Here is a 16009-nt window from a genome sequence, read left to right as displayed (position 1 = left end):
TGTTTTTCCTTTGGGCTGTTTCATTTTGCTAAAGAAGAAAAAGTTAAATCCTTCAGAGATGTATGTTCTTGTGAGCCATAATACCACTACTTCACATGAAACCAGTTTTTCCTTAAAAAAAAAAAACCACAACGCACAAACCCACATATCCCTTGCTAGTGTTTGTACTTCGTGCCAGAGCACAGAGAACCAAAACAATCCCAGCACCTAATATTTAGGCAAATAATGGCAAAAAAAAAAAAAAAAAAAAAGGACTTAGTGTATTTACAGAGATAAAAGATTAATTTGATCAGTTATATTCTTCCTTGTGCAATAAATCAATAAGCTACTACTTCTATAGCACCTTTACTTAGCAGACTGCCAGTGCTTGTAACGACTAAAGCTTAAAATTTGCAAAATCTTACTCAGTTCCTCAGTAATTAAGAGCATCTTTTCCCATGTTGCAAACAACTGCTCAAGAAAATATAGAAAAATATTTCAGAAAATAAATCGATTTGCCTGAGACCTTATCTGGTCTAGCACCCTTTTCATTACAGCCTTCTGCTAGAGATGAGGAGACATAGCCAGCAGTGATGCAGAGTGACATCTGCACCTCTACATGCCTGGGAGTTTCAAGGCCAAGAGCCGCTGCACACACTAGCGTGGAAGGGGCGACTGATAAACAGTTGCAGACAAGACTGACGAGGTATTCCAAAACAAGCACCAGTTCATAGGTTAGTAAGGATATCTTTGATCCTATCAAAGCTAACACTTTCTAATCATTAAAAAGCAGGGTTCTTCAGGATTCAAGTATTACCAGCAACTTTATTCTTCCTTACTCTTAAAAGCCACTTTTAGCACAGACACAGAACTAGAAATCATTTTTCAGGAACAGTCTCACTGATATTACAGAGCAATGATACCAACTTTTCCAGCAAGGGGAAGTTTATTCTAATGCCAGAGAGGGCCATACAAGACAGCCTCTCACTTCCCCTAGCCGCTGGACCTCCCACGTATGCAAAGCACAATTAATGTATACATATCATGCTTGACAATCTTTCAAAGTGCAGCCACCAGCAGATTGCTGCTTACACAAGAATTTGTCCATGCCATTCCCAAAAAATCCTTGGGAAAGAAAGCAAACTGGATGAGGAAGTTGCCTGTATGAGTTGTTCTAGGAGGTCAAGTAAGATCTATGGCCCATCGCTTGGGGACTCTGGCATCAAAAACTGCAACAACAAATTCCTACCTCCAATCCTTCTCTTCCACATGTATTTCTCTCTGGTTTCCAGTCACCAGAACTTACAACTGTAAGTTCTCTAAATTTAAAGAGCTGGTAAATTATGCTACGTATTAATCACAAATTTGTTCTTCAACTGTCTTAATGATGGCCCCAGTATTTAGGCAGTTTAAAACTGCCCCAAAGTCACTGTGACATTAGAAAGTTAAAATAACCAACAAAACCCCTCTTCCTGTTCCCCAGACACCACCCCAATAGTAGTCCAGAAAAATAAAGCAACAGTTTCTTTGCTTGATATTACTAACTCTGTGAAAGCTGTATTAAAAAAAAAAAAAAAAAAAAAAAAAAAAGTGGTGTCTACGTAGTTAAAGGAGTACCCAAAAGACTTGCTTTTGAATAAGTTCGTTCAAATCATTTCAGAAATTTCAGCAACATTTTTACCTGGAGGTCCTGTGATATTTCAGCTGTGGGAGGTGGTGGATATTCTTCACATACAGCAAGGCTCCGAACTAACTTTAACTTTGTGTTTGACTAAAGGAAAGTATGTATAATTAAAAACTCCAGCTTTAAAATAAATAAATACCTTAAGCTACTACTTTTCAATTTAATATATGTAAAACAAATTGGCTGAAAACTGCATTTTAATATTTTAAATAGTGTAAGGAATTTTCTGTATGAAGAAAAACCCAAACAAATGCAGCTTTTGAAGGCACTGTCAGCACAACAGAGCACAGCTAATGAAAAGTAAATAAACTCTTTGGAAAAGAGCTTCTCTCCGTAACAATAAAAAGCCACCAAAAATATAAAGGCAAACCACAAAAGCAGACAACTAAGCAAGACAAAAATCCAACAGAACAAAACAAAGCTGCATTGCCAAAAATAAAGGATAAAACTAAAGGCACTTTTCACAAAGTAACAAGGCTTCATCAAGCTTGAAGGACTTCCTTAGCATGCCAGCACACAAGTCGACTGTACCTTTGACCTTTTTGCTGTCTGTCCAAAAGACTGCACTGGCCGCTGAATGATAGGCACAACAAAAAAGGTTTATATTAAACTTCACAGTTCAACTTTATTAATACAAAAGTCTATATAACAGAGAAAGTTGTAATAGTTACTACCATCATGATTGTCATATCTGTGAAATGAGCAACAGGTGCTTTTGGCTGAAGGATTACATGCTTTTTTTCCCCCATTTTCACCGGGTGAAATCCTTGATCTTTCTTCATTTATCAACAATGGATATTACAGAAATTTAACAGGAAGCAAACATTCTTGTTCAGTTCTGCTTAGTAAGATCCAAACAGCTGACTCTCTTAGCCAGCTCCTATATTTTAAATTCTCATGTCCTAGTTTCCTTGGCAACATGACACCGTTTTATAGATTTGCTTCCAGTTCCTGAAACCTACCTGCAAAGATGATTATATGAGAAAAGCATTGCTTTGACAAGGGGAGCAGATAATGGCCTAGCATAATCGGAGTAAAAATTACATTTCTTTTTCTCTTAGGAGCTATAAACACTGACTTTAAAAAGGGACAGCTAATGGTCAAAACTTTTTGGCCCCCTACGTACTTGACAAAAATACTACCCTATAGCATTTATCTTCCTGCTTCCAAAAATGCAACAAGTCAGTCAAGGGAAGATTATCTTTTTTGTACTTCTACCTCTATACTACTTTATTAGTTTTCTTTAACTCTATTTTTTTTTGTTTTAATCAAAATTTTACACACCTCTACTCACCACTCTACACTTGCTGGCTGGCTATACCAGCCGGTTCCGTTACCTCTCCATTTAGGCAGCTCCCAAGTGTCTATTCAAAACACCTAACCTAAAGTGAAGGGTTCTAGCAAGTCAAGGCAGAAGAACAGGTATTTCTCTCATTTTCCTCAAGTCTCAAATGTCTTTTTCAAAAGTTGTTCCAGCTAAGCTGAAGAATAGCAGAAGGAAAGCTTATTTAAGTACTATCTGTTTCACTACTGAACAGGAATTTAGCTAGCAGAACTAAAAACTAACTGAATTGGTCATCAGTTTTCTAAAGCAAGCTTGCTGAAGTTTTGAGCAGCAAAGATACTCCAACTGTTCTCATACTTGGAGCAAGACAGAGCATTTGTGTTTCACTGGCATCAGCGAAGCGTTTTTTCCCTTCAATCATCTATGCTGGAAGCATACATTGTATATTGAAAACTGACAATTTGCATACCCTTGGCAAAGTTTCTATTATACCAAGTTATTGAACTTTCCAGAACTGGACCATTTCCCAGCCTCTATCAATTACTCCAGCAATCAACCAGCTTAGGTGGGTTCAAACTAAGCAGTCTAAACTTAATATCAATGGGCACTGCCAGTGCAGTCCTCAGTTCACTGTCTAAACAACAGGCAGAGGTGCCTACAACAGGGCAATTGTTAACAATCAATATTTCATTTATTTTTAGATGAATGATGACAAAAAACAAAACAAAACAAAAACAAAAAACAACACAGCACATATCTCCTCCTCGTCTTACCTCAGTAAAGTCTCCTGAACCTATTGCAGCCAAAAATCAAAGTGTATTTTATTATGCCAGACAAAGTGAAGCACGTGTCTCAAAATATAATTGATACATTAAAACCGAAGTGAATCTAGTTTCTAACCTGAATTCTTTGCAAGAATGTTTAAAATAAATGCCATTTTGAGATTTCAATCATAACAGCACAAGCTTGGCAGTACATTCCTTTAAAATGTTTTATCTACACTATATCCCATCTTTCACTTTGGATACACAATTACAGTTGTGTTTCCAGTTTGAAAAGCCAGTCCAACTGATACTACCAATCACGCTGCACTTCTGACTTCTTATGATAGGCGTTTGCAACCTATGAGGAAAATGTTAGTTAAAGCACCATAGGGTATCCAGGGCAGACACCTAAGGTATTTGAACACTAGGCTGCTATCTTTCACAAGCGCCTGGCAATTTTTAGGGACCCAATACATCAATGCCATGGGGAGAGTTGGGGGGTAGAGCATGGTAGGATGGAGATTCTCCCCTGATTGAAATGTATCAAGTCTCAGAGTTACACACAAGATAAATACCATCCCAGCCACTGTAACTAGCAAGGAACTTCAACTTTCTTATGCCCTGTAAAACAATTACTATTAATTCTTTGACAGGCCCAAGCTCCTTGTTTTCCTACCAACTGGATGACTTTAAGGATGTCAAAACAGGAAATATAAGCCCCCCAAACCAGCTGTAATTTGGAGGATAAGCCCCACCGTACCTTACTGAGAGGCAGAAGCACTGGACCAGACCCAGTACAGCTGGGTATAGCTAAAAGACTGACTAAAACCAAGTCATGCATACCAGAGCAAACTCAGCAGTGGGAAAGGTTACTGCATATAGTTCTGAAACATTGTTTGGACATTTCAGAGCATAGATACGACAGACCTGAATAAAGAATGTTATAAGGACTTTTAGCTTTTCACCTCTCTGCTAAATTAGGTCTCAATTTTGAATTCAGTTAAAGGCTAGAGTCCTAACAACCATAGCTTTGTAACATTGTAGAAAAGAACTGCTGCAGGGAACTCAACCGAGGAGTACAAAAAGCAAACAAAGGTTTGTGCTAATATGGGGAGACGAAATGAGTAGAGACATCTAGTTGCTGGGAGAAAGTCCGTTTCATCTAATTCCTCCAAAGGACTAGGATATCTGATTAATTATCATAAATCCAAAACAGAATGATAACCACTCAATACAACATTTGCCTTGCCCATATCATACAACAGGTATGTAAAGTCCTGTGTTCATGTATCACACGGCCTCTGTCATATTGTGATACTTTTTTCTTCTGCTCTCCACAGCTTGCTAGGGCTTTTCCTGATATGCAGCGATATGCAGCTTCCCTTCTCCTAATCTTTTACTGCTTTGACAATCATTATCCCATCAAGAATCTCATATCCCCTTAGTAGTTATTTTTTACAGCAGAGATGTCTGAGTACTTAAACTCCCCGTCCACCCGCAATGTAGTGCACAGATTATAGGGTAAGGACAAAGCTGTCTTTTCTGGAATAAATATACCATGAACTATTAAGGGTGGTTTTTTTTTGTTTGTTTAAAAAGGTGGCCAATAGTGAAATTAGATTTAAAACTAAAGAAAGCTAATAAGGTTGAATCAGTGAAACATCCAGTCATTACAAATAATATTTATTACCTTTCTGGCTGAAAAAAAAAAAGTATGTTTACATACTGGAAGTTTATTACAACATTAAGAAATATAATTAAATCATCTTACTACTCTGAAATAGGTTACCAGCATTTTTGACCCCATACAGAATTCTTAAAATAGTTCTGAACTAAAAATATTCTCACTGCAAACATCTGTATTTACACAAGCAATGATTAGACAAGCCATTTTCAGGATTCTTAATACTGAATAAAAAGCACTATCATGTGACTTAAACTCAGGCTGTTGATTTATTTATTCTTAGTATTTCTTGACATGCTAACTCTGTAACAGCAGACCTTATGGAGGATGAGGCATTGCCTGTCCTGTCACCAGCTGATAAAGTCAGATACCTTAGACTTGGTGAACTGACTAATTCAGAATTAGTATGCCATCATATAATGTGGATAAGCTTAACAGGTGGGTGATCTTGAGGCTCACAGATCAGGCAATAGTGACTGATGAACCATTTTGATCACAAAACCTACCACAGTGCAATCCATGCACTTCTGTAAGAGTAATTTTCATATTAGTGCCTCTCATTTCCAATCTCATTTAAATGCTACTTGAGGGTCACTTCAAAATATGACAATTCAAAATATTTCCTTAATGATCTTCTCTGTATCAGTTATATTACACACTCACACTATTTTTCTCATTTACATAGTACCTCCAAAAACACGTAAACCAGCAAACAGGTTACTAATGCACCACATCAAAATAATCTGGAATTTAGATCTGAAGAAATACTTCAAACTATCATGACCAGGTTCTGAAACTGAGGAGATCCTGACATACCTGACGTCAATGACAGGTTTAGACAGAGGAATGACCACAGCCAATTTATTAGTAGGGGGTAAAGAAGTTAAGTTGCAACTTGCAAGACAAGTGATATCTGTATTCAGAATTATTATTGTGGTTTGTCTATAGATATGAAACCTACCGAGCAGTTATGCCAGGTACTAGCTAGGAAAAAAAAAACCCCAAACAAACAAAATCCCCACAGAATCACACAACACCAACACTCCCCCATGCTCTGAAATGTTCATTTAGCAAACAAAAGAACACACCTAATTCCAATAACCTTCTGGTAGCCTTCTGTAACATTTCTCAATGAATCTTTTGCTATTTTCCCCTGTTATTACAGTAACATTTAATTTGCAATTGAATGAAAAAACTAGTACGTATGGTGAGATGTCTCTAGTCAAACTATTTAATAATTTGTTAATTAAAAACGAACTTGCTGACTCCTCCACCCTTCCTGACTATTATCCAAAGTTTTGTTTAGCATGCTCACACTAAAGTTATTTGTTTTGTATTTTAGCAGAAGATATGCTTTCAATGAAAAAGCCTCAAACATATGACATACACGTATTTGCACTAGGAGTTATCACAGTGCACTTTCACAGACTTCGATTACGTACAGTTCCAAAGGGTTTTTGTTAGCAAGGTTCATCCTGTAAATTACTCTCCTTCTACCATTTAAGAAATCAAGATCTTCAGACTATAAACTTAGTTTTTAATTGTACTGCTCATGTAACAGTAACGTTCTGGTTATGACTGGGACTTCTGGATGCTACATTTATATCAACTTTCCATGAAAAAAGACAGTAAAGCTGTGTGAATCAGAAAGCCTTTTTATTACACAGCTGCACAATTTGTAGTGCATACAGCAGATAATTATTTCAGCCACCAGCTGTTACTCTTGCACAAGACCAAAACCAACCAACACCCCCCTGCCAAATAAACCAAAGTCCCACAACCACTGACCAGCAGCAAAAAAGCGTTGCTGTTGCATTTCTCTGGACTAGGCCTGAACATACAAAACCAACTGTTTTTAGGAAGGCAAAACCTGCCACTTGAGTTTCAGAAGTTTCTACACTACATCTCTTCTTTTCTTTCCCACTTTCAGTGAAAAAAGAGAAAGCAAATGAGATTTTTCCAAGTTACTGAGTTGTGTGAAATCAAGTTTTTGTTTTTTTTTTTCCCCTTAACTAACTTCTGGGACATCCAACTGATAATGAGAAATAGCAGTTTACCTGTAACAGCTACCAACTCTTCAGTAGCAGTTCTCTCATGTATTATAGGAGAATTATTTCATTTTTAAGGATTCTATTTTTTCATAAAATTATTTTTTACACTGATGTCAGCCTTAATAAAGCCAGCAGATATTAAAGTGTAAAACTGTATTGTTTTTAGTGTTCTACAAAATTTATTTGGAAGCATTTTACTCTAGAAAATAAAACTTTCTTCAGGCAGCAGAATATTCAATTGTTAGTCAGGAACAAACTACTCCCAAAACAACTTTTTACTCAGTTCTCAGTGGCAACAGTCCAGCAAGCTACTGTCCTGTTCTTACAGCTCACAAGAGAATACTGCTATACTCAATATCTGGATCAGGATTTTTATCAGAAAATCGTTTATTTATTATTAACCCCCAGAAGACATACACACACAAAATTTCTATTAAAAGCTAATTTCTTGACAACCACAAGCTACTGTGCTTTCTTTTAGGTACCGGCCCCCTTTTCTAGGCTGTGCCAGAAAAATTCCATTGCTTTCCTTAACTCCTCAACTCAGCTAGGACACTTAGACGCCCGTCTTTAATTACCAAGTGGGCAGCCTCAGCCAGGAGGTAGCCAGCCAGCCCCACGTGCAACCGCCTTTAAAAACCACCCATCCTTTAGCACTCCTGAGCACAAACACTAACTTTGTAACTAAATCTCTGAAGTATTAAATATGCTGCCATAAACACTTAACCCATCCATGTGGGTGTGCTCTCCTTTAACACAAGAGGTCTTGATACATTATCTTTTTTCCTCTTCCACTTAAAAGTTGACGCCACAATTTCTTTTTGGTACTTTTCCCTTCCACCTTACAAAGCCTGGCCATTCATAAGCACCTACTCTTCACACTGGCCTATGCATGAAGCCTGCCTAAGCCTTCTGACCTGATAAATCATGTACCAAAACTGTTAAATAGTGGAGAACTGGGGAAAAGGGAGGCTATAGGAGTAGTAGTTCACAGCCAAGAGGGGCCGATAGCTCACTGGCTCGCTCCACCATTAATGCAGGTGGGGAAGGCTGGACCTCCTGCTGGTAGCCGGGGCAGGACCCAGACCTACCAGCCTCAAGAGCTCTGCTGAAACTTGATTCCTCTGGCTCCTGGGAATTTGGATTACCTACATCTGACTCCTTAAGCATTATGTGATATAGTCCCGCCATAAAAGCTACACCAAACCACCTGTAAGTGCACAGAGCTCAAAAGCCCTATACTGGTCGCCCCTACTCAAGGCAGAAGTGTTGAGCTGTGCTGTAGCACTTGGTTCATACAAGCAACACTCGACACTCCAGCGTTTTGACCAAACTGTACTGTTACTACACAGTGTATCTTAACACAGTCAAGTCTCCAAAACTCAGTCATGATTCAGCAACAGCAAAATAAAGAAAACCTGAGATGCTGATTTTTTTCCTTATTCTGCTACAGTAGAAAAGACTCAACATACGCACCCAAGAAAACACAAGCAAGGGCAAATGGTTTGGTTCCCATGAAAACTGTTCATCTGCCTCAAACAACTTAAGAAAACCACCTGACCTTCACATTTACATATGAATAAAAACAGTAGAGTGGGGTAAAAGAGGAAAGAGAAAGCAATAATCACCCTACTTGCTTCCCAAACACTGGTCAAGTTTTCCAGGTCTGTATCAAAAAAACATGCAAGAAGATCATGAGAAAGGAGAAACACAAGAAACATTAATTTAACATAATATAATAGTGAAAAATAAGAGAAAAGATTCTTACCGGCATATCGTTTTTGCTGTCAGGACAATTTTCATCCTTATCTGCTTGAATTTGCTCCTGACTTTCTGATTTTATAAGGTTTTCAACTGGGTCTGTATCTTTAAATTCAGCTTCTGGACCTTTCATTGCATCAGTTTCATCTTTTACCATAACAATATCAGACATCCTCATTAGAAAAGATTATTTTAAAATTCTACAAGAAATATGGAGCCTTTAAGAGGACAAAGAAAAAGAGGCGTGACTGAATAGTTTTAAATTCATTCAAAAGCATTTACACACATACACAACTACCCATAATAAACATGATTTTGCTGCCATGACAATTCCCCTTCCCAGTATATTACTTTTTGCCGTCTTGTATCACAGTGAGTGAGGGGTCATTTTCTCTTTCACCGTGTTTATCAAGAGGCTTATGCAACTGAGGTCTATACAAGAGAAATAAAAGCTACACTACTGGATAACACTTGCAGATTTCTCCCTCTGTATTAAAAAACACTGGACATTCAGATACTCTAATCAAACTCGGTTCCAACAAAATCTAGGGAATTTTTTTCATTCTAAAAGGGAGAGGGAATTACATATAAGTTTATTTTAAAAGGTTTGAGAATAAGTAGATGAGTCACAATGCACTAAGTGTACAAACATTTATGAATTCAATGAAACCTTTTAAGTTTCCTAATTCCCAGGTAACACCTTGGCAAGTTAATGACTGCAGGAACCCCCTTACATACTGAATGTAATGAGACTAGTCCTGGTAAAATTAAGCACTCAAGTAAAGCAATGAAGAAGCAAGATAGCTTTGGCAATTACCGTAATAAAAAAAAAAAAATTTTAAGAGAGAGAGCTCTGTAATAATTAAAGCTGTAACAGACCCATTCACATTTTCCTATATATATATATATTCATATATATATATATACATACACACACAAAGAAAATTTACTGTCATTACTCAGTTGCAGTGCAAGATGTGAAAACAAGATCTTCCTAATTCTTAGACAAAATAAAGATGACAACTAAAACTTGAATGCTTAAGCTCCTTCATTAATAAAAATGATCAAATAACATTATGGAAAAGTCCAAGTATCTGAATTATTACCTGATCTGTTCTACAGTTTGGGGATTGTGGTCTCCCACAAAAATAAAATAAAATAATCCAAAGTTGCTTTTCACAGTTGTGAACCAAGATGTCAGTTGTAATGAACCATCTGGAATCTGGCAGGAGGAGTCCCATGTCCTTATCCCTGGTGTAGAGTCCTGGACAGAACTATATTGTCTTGAGTCATCAATAACATCCCTTTCAAATGCCTAAAGAAAAAAAAAAAAAAAAAGGAAATGCATGATACTTTTTTTTTGGGGGGGGGGGGGGGAGAAAAATGGCCTTGAATAGACATTTAAAGGAAAAAGCAGCATAGAATAAATCAGCACTTGCAGCATTTGTAATATTTATTCACTGCTTTTTGTTCTTTCATTCTTCTTGCTTTAACTAGCAGCAGCAGTAATGTTCTTCACAGGCTTCTAAGATATTTCTGTATTACAAAGTTAACAAGTAGTCATAATAAACATTTTGTTGGCATTCCTAAGTGATACTCTGTTTCTATAAGCAAACAGGTATCTTCCAGAGTAGTCTGAAAAGAGTTTGAAACAAGAAGAACAGCAGGCATGAAGGAGTAACTGCCCGTTAAAGCTCACGAAACTATATTGGTGTAACAGCAACTTCCTCTGTTAATGATCTAGAAACACAATACATAATCCATGCTTTGAGGCAAATTATGTTATAGAAGACATTTTTATTTTATTCAAGTGAAGTAATTGTCCTCAAGTGAGGATTTGCAAATATCTAGAAAAGCATGAATGTTCCATCCTCCCTCTTTTCCAGATTTGCTTTCCTAAGAAATAATATCACCACCCACAAGGAAGCATGTATTTGAAGTGGTAGGCAACAACATCTAATACAAGCAAAACGTAAACCATGAACATAGCAAAAATATTCTAAAGCAAAGAGCACAAGTAACTTTATCTTTTAAACCTGTGAAAGACAGGTTTAAAAAAAACCAGCAGAAATCTTTTGCATTCCCACTTTTCTGGCAACTAGTGAGGGGCTTACGACAAATAGCGCAAGTGATGTGTGTTACAGTAAACACCAAGAATACCTTCTGTCTCCCCAGCTGACCTACTTAATTTTCATGTGATCAATATGATAATTAGAATGATTTCAGGAAAACAAACAAAAAATGAATAACAGTTGTGTGAAATGAAAGTAAGCAGTAATGGAGACATTTATTCAGCAGTTATATATAAAATTTTGATCAACGTAGGTAAAGAAGTAACACTGAATTATTTGCTTTTAAAATGAATTTAGGAGTTGCCCTGCATGCAGAGAGAATGGATGGACAAGTCCTACAGGATCCTGAATGTCCCCCAAAAGCTGCATCTTAGCTCAAAAGAATTTGAAAGCATTTAAGTATTCTGCAGTATGTGGTCACTAGAAAACAAATTAATATCAAAATTACAAGGCTAGGCTCTGACAGTGCCCAACATTTTATCAGTTTAATGTTTTGTGAATGTAATAATTTTATAATGCATTTAATATAAAATAACTTAACAAAAAACTCGTTATCTAACACTGACTTTGCATTACAAGAGAAAAAAAAAAATACACATACATCCCACTTCAGTGAATACCCAAAGAACTGAAGATGGGAAGTAGGATGTGCAAAAAAACAAAAGAAAGCCAAAACCAACCAAACAAAAACCTTCCCTGACATAATATATTTTCTTATGTTCTCTACATTACGCAACAGTAAATAATACCAACAGCTTATATGCAAAGTGCTTTGTTTACACATAAAGACCCCTAGCTGGAAGACAACAGCTGTTAAAACAGCACAAAGCAACACTCCAGAAGATATATGTACATAAGGAATGAAATATTGAATCCAAAAGAAAATTGCAGAAGAGTTTTGGGTAGGAAAAACTTGAAATTATCCTTTCAATATGGATGTGTGGCAGTTAACACCATGTTAAGTGCTAAGAGATCTTTATTCATCAGAAATGAAGCATGAAGTAGATTTCCTTCAAAACCCAACAGTAGAGGTTCAGCTGATTTTAATAAGGGGGACATGATATCTCTGCCCTAAAATTATCCCAAAAGTTGTAAGGACTGGATTTGAATATTGAGAGGTAGAACATTAGAAAGCCACAGGAGGACAGCTGCACTGATTACTTGCCTGGATTAAAAGCATAGCAACAGGTCTCACCAAAAGGGCTTCCAGGGTTAGCATCCTTTATTGGTGACAGCTAGAGACACCTGCTTTAACAGGCAGGAAGGACAATGACATCTGTTGCAAGACTTCTGTTCAGACAGCAGGTAAAGGAAGAAGACAACATGTCATATTTATGTTCTTTAACCTTTGGGATTGCTGTCCCTATCTAAATACTTATTGCTGAAATGTACATGTTTCCTCTTCATCATTTTGCTAACACTATACCACCACCAATCATGCTCAATTCTCTCTCTCTTTCTGGAAAGTGATAATTGCTTTATCTATGCAACTATTCTGAACCTGCCCCAATTCAGAGGGAAAACTTAATAGCAGCTAAGAATTGACAGTCTACTGCTAGGTAGACTCACACTTTTCAGTCAGAAGATGATAAAAACTGTCAATGCTGTGCTCTTATTGCTTTCTTTTCTACAACCCAAAGGAGAAGTGATAAAAAACAGGAAAACATCAAGCAAGGACACTACTGAATTTTTTGACAGAAGCCTCCTAAATCATGACACATGAAAAACCACTGGATGCTTTGTTTCAATTTCCAACTTGAAAAATCATCATTTGCAAACCCAGTAAATTGACTTGTAATGAGTGAGGATATTTCTGGGAATAGGATCTACTCAACTTAATCCAATTTCTGTAATAAGCATCAAGACTTACATCTCCCTCGTTAGGCAATGTAGATGGAGATAGGAAGCTTTGCTCTGCCTATGATGGAAGAAATCGATTCTTTTTCTTTTAAGGAGAACGCAAAAAACAGAAGGTGATTTTTCTTTCTTTGTTAAAGCTATTATTGATACCATTGTTCTGGAAAAGATCTCAGGAACAGCTGTCAAAATAACAGGTATCAATCAAACTCAGGGCAGGAAATCGGATTAGAAGGGTGGGGGTGGAAATCTACATTCAACACAAAGCAGAAACTGTCAATGAGAAGGTAAGATGAGAATATACTTCTAAGAGGCTTCTGTTCACCAGATATTTGAACAGATTCTTGCACAGGTCTAAACAGCATCCCTTGCTCTGGGCAATATTCATCACCTCATTTTTACTGGAGTTGTAAGTATTTTACCCCCTAACCTGACAGTCAAAAAATCACAGTCAGTGCTAAATTTCAAAACCAGTCTTGTTGCAAGTCATTCAGAAATCGCCAAACGGTATGCAGCAGTGTATCTTGTCTCAGCCCCCAAGATTTGATCTACGTACTTGTAAAGCTGTACTTCTCTTTAGAAATTGCTTTAACTTTATTATCCTAGCAGCACAGGCTGAAACTCGATTATCCATCTGTACTCTTCCCGAAACCAAAACCCTCAAGCTTATGTGAAACAATATGGAGAAAGCCAAACCTGCTGTACTGTATATCTACATTAGTGTTACAAAAAGAAAGCATAAAGACAATTAATGTATTAAAATTTGAAGCCAGAAGCAGCAGTATTCTGAGCTGTCTATCCCAGCACCAGAAAGCCCCAGCCACTGGAGAGACAGCTGAAAGCCAAAATTAAGAGGAAGCTGGGGTGGGGGGGAATTAGGGCACAGAGACAGGCAAGTCTGGTATTTGCCCCCAGCTTTTTACATATGTATATTTGTAATTGTATTATTCTGTTATATGTTTGCTATATATTTTCCATGTGTCATTTGCTAAATATGAGAAGAGACACACACTCCATAACTGATTCTCTGTGGTGGCTGTAGGTCTCCTGTAAGTTTCTACAACACTTGGCACTTTGAAAGGCATAGAGCCTAGAACTTCAGTAGAAAAGCAGTCCTAGGGAGATGAACAGAGGATGCAATACAAAAGACTTCTGTTCAGAAATCAGAAATCCTCAAATTACAATAACAAGAACCACCTTCACCATCGGATTCAGTAAAGAGGCTGGGCATGTGCTCAAAACTTAGTTTGGAGAGAGCTGAAGACAGATTATATTAATCTAATGGAAGATACTGCCAATTAGATATTTTTCTTGTTGCTTTGCTTTTGCTACAAATTTCTTCTGAATTCCCTAATTCTGCTAGCTTTTAGTCAGACAGCTGACTTTCCTCTGCTTAAAAGAAAGACCCTTTTACACACATATACATGCTCAGAGGAATCACACTGGTAGGTCATTATTTTCTGTACTATCCACACTGTATTCCATGAAACTGAGAAGAATCAATGTTGGTTTTACCAATTTTATTCTCTTTGAAGCAGGATTATAAGGATAATCCTTAGAGATGAAGCATCAGGAAGGGTGGGGGGGAATGGCTTAAAGAGTGTTCTGCACTAAACAACAATTACCTTTCCTACAAAAAGATTTAGACTAGTATTATACTCACCAGAAACTGTACTGTCTTCTTGAGGGGAATCCACATATACCAAATTCACCTGATTTTCCTTTGGGAGACCTGAACTTTGTGTAGGATCTATGATATTTCAGAAAGTCTGTTAAAGAACTAACTACATGAGAAAAAAAGGCTGGCCTTATAAGCTGCTTACCATAACCTATACGGCAGCTTCATGCAGTACCCCCCTCCACAGCCTCAGTGGAAGAGCTGATTTCCGAGTACAGCAAAGTCTCTGGCAGCCTCTCTTGCCTTAGCCCTAGTGTACTGGTGATGCAAGCCTTCTTTAGACGGGGAAATGCTAACTCCTTTCTGTGGGTTTTTTTTTGCTGTTTTTTTTTTTTTTTTCCTTTGAGAAAGGATAGGACCCTCCCCTGGAGGGGCCAGGGGGAGGACTTTGAAGACTCTCACATAAAGGACTTACCACCACAAGAGCTTTTCCAGCTATTTTTCAACTCGATTATTTTAGGCAACATTTAAAGATGACCAACTTATTTATACTAGCATCACAACCTCAGGGTTCCCGTGATTAGAACAAACATCACCCCTCCCAACCAACCAACAACAACAAAAATCCACAAAAATCCACAAAAAGTTATATATGTTTCTTTGTTAGGATGAAAGGAGAAAATGTTTATGCCTCAAGCAGAAAACATAAGAATGAGATAATTCAGATCTATAGCTAATAAAAACTAAAGGAGAATTATTGCATTCAGCTACTGCTTAGTTCTTGAGGACCACTAACTACATACAGTTCTCTGACAAAGTCAAAGCCGAGGAAACAGTTAATTATGGCAAGTGAGACTCATGTCCCCAGCAGCTGTATCAACAAAGAACTCACTGCTGTCAAAAAGGGCAGGTCTCATTTTTTTCCTTCTCCCTGCAGCCTCCGCCCCTGTTGGAGTGTGGTCCCACCTCTACCTTTGGACCAGCTCTGGCACTTATTGAACCTTTCCACAATGTGATTCACCTCAAAGCGACAAAACAAAACAAAACCACACAACTGTCTAGCTCTTTCTCTAGGGTAGTTTTTACTGGACTAGTGAGCTATAGTGGTGCACAGAAAGTTTTGATGAGTGCAAAAATACAGATTAATACTTTTTTGAGGGTGGGGGGAATCAACTGTCTATTAATCAACAGCCTGTGGAAGAACCCCAAGACTCTAAAGATGAGCAAGCTGATAGGCACCTGTATTTGGTGCAG

The 16009-nt window shown here is 37.5% G+C and overlaps 1 protein-coding gene across 6 annotated transcripts in view; it reads right to left on the bottom strand.

Moving 5' to 3' along the window:
• R3HDM1 (R3H domain containing 1) overlaps positions 1-10397 on the bottom strand; it is a 55889-nt gene extending 45492 nt beyond the window's left edge. For 3 of the 6 annotated variants that reach the window (XM_067299384.1, XM_067299385.1, XM_067299386.1), the window contains exons 1-3: positions 10315-10397; positions 9216-9426; positions 1661-1750 (exon numbers count right to left, since the gene is read on the bottom strand). In XM_067299384.1, the coding sequence (XP_067155485.1) occupies positions 1661-1750; positions 9216-9386 (261 nt within the window). In that variant the 5' untranslated portion in view covers positions 9387-9426; positions 10315-10397. Of the gene's footprint in view, positions 1-1660; positions 1751-2194; positions 2237-9215; positions 9427-10314 lie in introns of all 6 variants that reach the window. The other 3 variants (XM_067299387.1, XM_067299388.1, XM_067299383.1) reach the window with 2 other exon arrangements.
• Positions 10398-16009: the final 5612 nt, after the last annotated feature.

Source organism: Apteryx mantelli, chromosome 6, assembly GCF_036417845.1.
Source record: "Apteryx mantelli isolate bAptMan1 chromosome 6, bAptMan1.hap1, whole genome shotgun sequence".
Classification (NCBI taxonomy): domain Eukaryota; kingdom Metazoa; phylum Chordata; class Aves; order Apterygiformes; family Apterygidae; genus Apteryx; species Apteryx mantelli.
Note: the sequence above shows the minus strand (reverse complement) of the source record. Positions and strands in the feature narration are given on the sequence as shown.